This window comes from Atta cephalotes, assembly GCF_000143395.1.
Source record: "Atta cephalotes unplaced genomic scaffold scaffold00006, whole genome shotgun sequence".
NCBI lineage: Eukaryota > Metazoa > Arthropoda > Insecta > Hymenoptera > Formicidae > Atta > Atta cephalotes.
In genome coordinates, this window is record NW_012130070.1 from 4,569,933 (window position 1) to 4,576,940 (window position 7,008).

The following is a 7,008-nucleotide window of genomic DNA, read 5'->3' on the forward strand; positions in this document are numbered from 1 at the left end:
ANACAAATANACTAATTTNTACAAAAAAAAAAAAAAAAAAACTTTAAAAAACTTTAAAAACTCAATAAAACCCCCATAAAACCCAATGGATTGAGTTTTTTTTAAAAAAGCCCAGGTTTTTTCCAATCCTGAATTAAATGGCAATTAACAACGATGTATAATTAATAATAACTTAAAAGTAATATGTATTTTTATTAATATTTATAGTATTATACTAATAATTAAAATTTTTTATAATGTTATTACAAACTTTAAAAATTTTTTATTCGCAGTTATAATAAATTCAACGATGGCTAGTAATGCAAGAGGGATACCTCGTATACAGGTCTTTAGACCAACATATGAGGAATTTAAAGATTTTACGAAATATGTGGAATATATGGAAAGTCGAGGAGCTCATAAGGCTGGTTTGGCAAAAGTAATACCACCACCCGAATGGATTCCCAGGAAGAAAGGCTATAATCTAGATGAGTTAGATCTTACTATCCCAGCACCAATCTGCCAAGTTGTCACTGGAAAACAAGGACTTTATCAACAAATTAATATTCAAAAGAAGTCAATGACTGTTCAAGAATATAGTAAATTAGCCAATTCTGATCGTTACGCTACTCCTCGTCATTTTGACTATGAAGATTTGGAGAGGAAATACTGGAAGAATATAACGTATGTGGCGCCGATATATGGCGCAGACGTATCTGGTTCTTTAACGGATCCAGATGTGAAAGAATGGAACATCAATCATTTAGGAACAATTCTGGATTACGTTAATAAGGATTACGGTATATCCATTGATGGCGTTAATACAGCTTATTTGTATTTTGGAATGTGGAAAACTACATTTGCCTGGCATACAGAAGATATGGATCTATATTCCATAAATTATTTACATTTTGGTGCGCCGAAAACGTGGTACGCTATACCTCCAGAACATGGACGTAGATTAGAGAGACTAGCTAGCGGCTTTTTCCCAACCAGCTATCAAAATTGCCAAGCCTTCTTGCGCCATAAAATGTCTCTTATATCTCCTCAAATATTAAGGCAGTATTCTATTCCATGTAATAAAGTAAGTTTGTTTTCTATTTACTTAATTTTATATTTTTGTCAGCTTTTTATGTATCTTTCGTATTTTTATTCTCGCAGATAACGCAGGAAGCTGGAGAAATAATGATTACATTTCCATATGGTTATCATGCCGGTTTTAATCATGGATTCAATTGCGCCGAATCTACTAATTTTGCAGCACCTAGATGGGTAGAATATGGAAAGAGAGCTACGCAATGTACCTGCAGTAAAGATATGGTCAAAATATCTATGGATACCTTTGTGAAACGTTTTCAACCAGATAGGCATGTATCTAAATTATTTAAAAATAATTTAATTTTATAATATTATATTACTAAACTCAATACATTTACATTCAAATATTTACTATCTATAACTAATCCTGATTATACAGGTATGAATTGTGGCTACGTGGTGAGGATGTTGGTTCTCATCCTGAAGATCCTAGGCAGACTGCTGCACCAATGCCGTCACAAATGGATCTATTATGTAGTAATAATAGCAATGGTGAATTACCACAAGGCTATTTGAGTGCAACACCAAAAAATAAGCGACATATGATTCATAAGAAAAAGAATATTATACGCACGAATCCTGGTATAAACATGGAAGAACTTGCGAATCGTGCGGATATTCCACCTGATGTTAAAAAGGCCTTACAAGATATTGAATTTGATGAACTAGAAGAACCACCAGATGAACAACAGTTAGAGGTTCTAGAAGATATTTGGCTAAAAGCAGGAGAAATGGGTAAAATGATACATTTTGTATATTTTTATATTTGTTATTGTAATCTTTGTTATTACATATTTCACGTATAGCGATTCGCAAATTTTTATTAATCATATACTTTTATTTTAGAAATTGATGAAGCAACTGTCTATGATGATGGTTACAATCGCAAGAAAAGCAAGAAAAGAAAGAAAAAACAAAATGGAGATAAAGAAAAAAAACCAAAAATTGAATCAAAATCTAAGAAGGAAGCCAGCAAAATTAATGCACAAAATGTGAATGTAGTTAAAACTGAAGATGATATGTCTACTTTTGAATATATATCCCAGGAAAATATGGAAGAATTTCCTGTACCTCAAGGAAATTACAATGACGAAATTATTATAAAAACTGATCCTATAGATCCTCTAAAAATAGAGGGTTATCCCTTAAATGATTTTAATCCTTCAGTTATTGAAAAAGATGGTAAAAGAAAAAAGAAGCATACTAAACATAATGAGCAGAAGAAATTGAAGCCAAAACGTGTGTCCAAAAGTAAACGCAAACGCGACAATATATCGTTTTTCGATGCATCAACTTCAAACGTTTCAGATGCTACTGTGCAAACTGAAGCTAAAGCATTAGATGATCTTAACATATATGCTATAAATAATACGTATAATAACCAAGAAAAATTTAATTTAATGCAGTTAAGCGTTTCGCTTAGTAATGAGCTTAATAAGAAAACTACGAGTACAACTAATACTAATCCGATAAAAAGTTCTGTATTTAACAATGACAAAAAAAACATGACAGAATTAACGAGTGCTACAGAAAGCAGAATAACTATTTCACCGACAAATGATAGCAGTGATTCTTCAAAAATGACTTTTACAAATAGAAATTTTGAAAAGAACTGTTTTGCTAATGAACAAAACATAAATTCTGAGTCTCAGAACGAAAAAACCATGGTTGCTCAAATAGAACAGTTTACAAATGTAAACAACAAAAATATGGATGTGTTTACAGAAAGCGGGACAATACAAAGTAATACTCATAAAAGCTTGCTAAAAGCACCTCGTTTGAATGTACCGTCATCGATTATACCTCCCAAATCACAAACTGAAAATCAGCAGATGCAACAACCTATGCAATCAAAGATTTATGTTGAACATTCACAAAAAAGTAATGTTCTTATTTTACGACCAGCTTACCCTAAACCTCCAGTTTTACAAGATGAAACGGAAATGCAGTATATAAAAAACGATAGCACAATTCAAAATGCTCCACCTTCGTTAGAATTTTCACTTATTCAGAGGCTTCCACCTGATACTGCTATTACTCAGGTGCCCAATATCAATTGCAAGCACACGTTTCCAAATATTAATCCATTTAAACAGCCTAACACAAATTTAAAGATGAAAATAAATTTGGGAAATTTACCCTATACGAGCAACAGTTCTAAGAAATTAACAGAGACATCCTTGCAAAATATATATCCAAATGCTCCTAAAACATCTCAAGCAGTTGCATTAGATAAATCGAATATCATTCCTTTTCTAAATCCATCATCCATAGCATCACAAACAAATCCAATACCTAATACAATATCGCAATTTCCAATGTTATCTACCCTGGTAGGTCCTCGGCCTATATTGATACCTATAAGTTCGTGTGTGCAAAATAAAAACACTGATATACCGGCATTTTTGTTACCTGCATCTACTGTTCAAAACAGTTCAAAACAAGCTATGTCAAAAATTACTAAGAATGCACCAACGCGTCATAGGCTGCAAAAAGGAACGTCACGTAGGAAAACATCGGCAAAAAATAATAAGTCAAATAATAATGCATCTCCGAATACTTCTCAAGCTAACACTGTGAATGCTTTCGTTGAAACTCAAATTAATAATTCTACTGATACACGAATAAATATGAGCGATTCGAATGTGCTATCACGAATTACAAATACGCAAAAAGACATGTTACATGAAGATGAGCATTTAAATATATCTGACAATAAGACACAAGTACAAGATTTACAAAAGCAAACAGATTTTTGTTTACATTTAAATTCATCTAAATCAAAACATAAAGCACCTATTTTAAGAAAGAAATCCAAAGAAAAAAAGCTACAACAAGAAGAAAACAACCATTGGTTATTGCTCCAAAGACTATTATACCCGTGAATATGGCTCCTTCGACTATTGTTCCTGTGAATACTGCTCCTCCAACTGTTGCAAATATTGCAACAGTTGCTCCTCCAACTATTGCAAATGTTGCAACAGTTGCTTCTCCAGCTATTGCAAATGTTGCAACAATTGCTTCTCCAGCTATTGCAAATGTTGCAACAGTTCCTTCTTCAGCTATTGCAAATATTGCAACAGTTGCTCCTCCAGCTGTTGCAAATGTTGCAACAGTTGCTCCTCCAGCTATTGCAAATGTTACTTCTATGACCGATACTCCCATAAGTGTTACTCCTGCGGTTACTACTATGCCTATTGCTACTCCAACTGTTGCTTTGGTGATAGAACCCATAAAAGATCAATCTATATCAACACAATCTGCCGATATGCCGCAATTCTGTAATTCTCAGCCAACATCGGTAATCCCAGGGCATATTTCTGATATGATTTATCCGAATGTACCAAATAATGATCTGCTAAAAGCATTCAATGATTATTGGAGCGCTCAAGTGTCCCATTGTGCAATATGTGCTACTTTTGCCTTGTGTACAAGCGGAAGCAGTAGAATGATGCCACCTGATTGGAAATATTGCACATCAACTACGCTACCTGAAAGTACACCAATATGGGTAAGAAAATAACACTTAATAATTATCAATTTCTCAGTAACAATCTTCTTTTGATATAGCAAAAGTTGCAAAGGTATTTATTGAAAAATAATTTATATGCATTAGGTGCCAGCCACTATCTACGCAGCAAACTCTAAGGAACAGGCTATGGAATCAGAGAATAACAAACTTTTACGATGCAGAGAATGTCACGTAACTGTTCATGCATCTTGTTACGGTATAACTATATTACCTACGGATATCCAAAATTGGGCCTGCGACAGGTGTAAAGCTGGCAGAAGCGATGCGGTTAGTGTTTAACAAATCTATTTTTTTTGTTTTTGTCATTCATTAAACATTATGTCTTATCTAATTTTGTTTTGTTATTACGAAACACAGATGTGTTGTATGTGTCCAATGTTTGGTGGTCCACTAAAGCGTACCAGTGATAGCAGATGGGCGCATATCTTATGTACGCTTATGGTACCAGGAGCCACATTCAAAGATGCCATAAATAAAGATCCTATTAATGTATTAACGATCGTCGCGGACTCAATAAACAAGAAATGTTGTTTCTGCAGTCAAGATGGTGGAGCGTGTCTGAAATGTAATCAGTGCAATAATGTGTTTCATCCGTCTTGTGGTCTCGCGACAGGCGCTACATTTAGCATACCAGTGTATACTTCAGAGGAACTTCAGGTACAATATTTTCTAAATAAAACATAAACTCCTTTGTAAAACATGATTATATCTATAAGCTTCTAAATGTTAACGTCAATGTTATGGCATTTAGGTAACGTGTAATGAACATGATGAAGGTAAAGAAAAGATCCCACAGATACGTCAAGGAGAAACAGTTTGGGCAAAGCATCGTAACAAACGATATTATCAAGCCAAAGTAGCAGCTATCGAGGATACTGTCTTTTATATGGTTACATTTGATGATAAAAGCTTCAGTGATGATTTGTATCCTATAGATGTAACCGTAAGTTTTAACATTGCATTCTTATCAGTTTAATCCAATTTTTACATAGTTACAATCAATTTCTTTAATGATTAAAGGTTAAAATTTGTTTTAAAGCATACAGTATTATTTGCGACATGCTCTCATATTTTTATACTTATACATATATTTTATACTTATTTAGAACTATAAACCCGGAAATACACCTCTACCTGGAGCCGCAGTGACGGTGAACTGGACAGACGGTCAAATATATAATGCTGTCTTTGAAGGTACAAATCATCGAATAATGTTCACTGTAAGTAATTTTTAGTATCTCAATATATAGAGATTAATTTATTCCTTATTGATTACTTAATTATTAATTGCGATTTACATTTTTTCTATTTATAGGTGATTTTTGAGGATGGTTCTCAACTTATTTTAAAGCGTAATGACATTTACAGTTTACAAGAAGAAATGCCAAAAAGAGTGCGTTCTCGTTTGGTGAGTTTGGTTAGAAATTAATATCATAATGTAATGTTTTTGCTTGGTTTTTTTATTTGATTATCTCTTTTTTTCCCTTTATTACTTACGTTGTTCTTATGTTTACTCTTTTCTGTTTCTCTGTTGGTTTATTAAAGTCTGTTGCGACTGAAATGAAGCACCGATCTCATCTTTATGGCACAGAAGGTGAAACAGAGGCGCAAAGAAAAGTGAAACAATTGAAAAATTATGATTGAATGAGTTGTAACAAATTAATGTAAATAATTATTAAGAGAAAGGAGCATAGAAATCCCCTTGTAAATAGAAATGTTGTAGTAGAAATTATATTTTATAATCTCGATTGTCATCTTGCATTATATCATTACTCAATTTCGGACTGATCAAACAGATTAAAAATTTTACTTTCTCTTTACGTCCAATAATTTTTGTTTTAGTTAACCGATGTTTTCAACGATGAAGATTATAAATATATATAATTTTGTTTATGTTAAATTATTAGTTTACAGTATTGTGCTTGTGTAATTGTCCAATACATTCTATATCGAACATAAGCTATTTTATTAGTGTTTAATGGATAAGAATATATATTATACACATGTGTATGTATTTAACGGCAACAATGGAAAGTATTGTTGATATTGCTATTATGAACAAATTTTATGACGATCTTTATTCGAGACTGATCAAATCGCATAATATAAAAGAAAAAAGAAAAGATCACTTAAACATGATTTGAACTCAGAATAATATTCTTTCTTGATTTTCTCTTTTTTCTTTTTTTTTTTAAAGAAAATTAAAATATATATGTAAAAAATATTTAATAATTATTTTTAAAAATTGATTAGAGAATATTAGAAATTTCATTAAAATATAAAGACATTTCTATGTTAAATTAATTTTATATTAAACTGAGCTCATAATTTTCTTTTTTAATTTTTTTTTATTTCTCTATTCTAGGCGATTTCAATTAATTAATTATCTAAATTAAGTA

At 31.9% G+C, this 7,008-nt stretch overlaps 1 protein-coding gene across 1 annotated transcript; it reads left to right on the top strand.

Moving 5' to 3' along the window:
- Positions 1-289: 289 nt before the first annotated feature.
- LOC105626723 (lysine-specific demethylase 4B-like) lies at positions 290-6,253 on the top strand. The gene is given in 11 exon segments (XM_012208020.1): positions 290-1,063; positions 1,141-1,346; positions 1,457-1,812; positions 1,924-3,903; positions 3,906-4,588; positions 4,694-4,876; positions 4,967-5,266; positions 5,361-5,552; positions 5,716-5,829; positions 5,925-6,017; positions 6,155-6,253. Coding segments are annotated over 11 exon segments (4,980 nt in total).
- Positions 6,254-7,008: the final 755 nt, after the last annotated feature.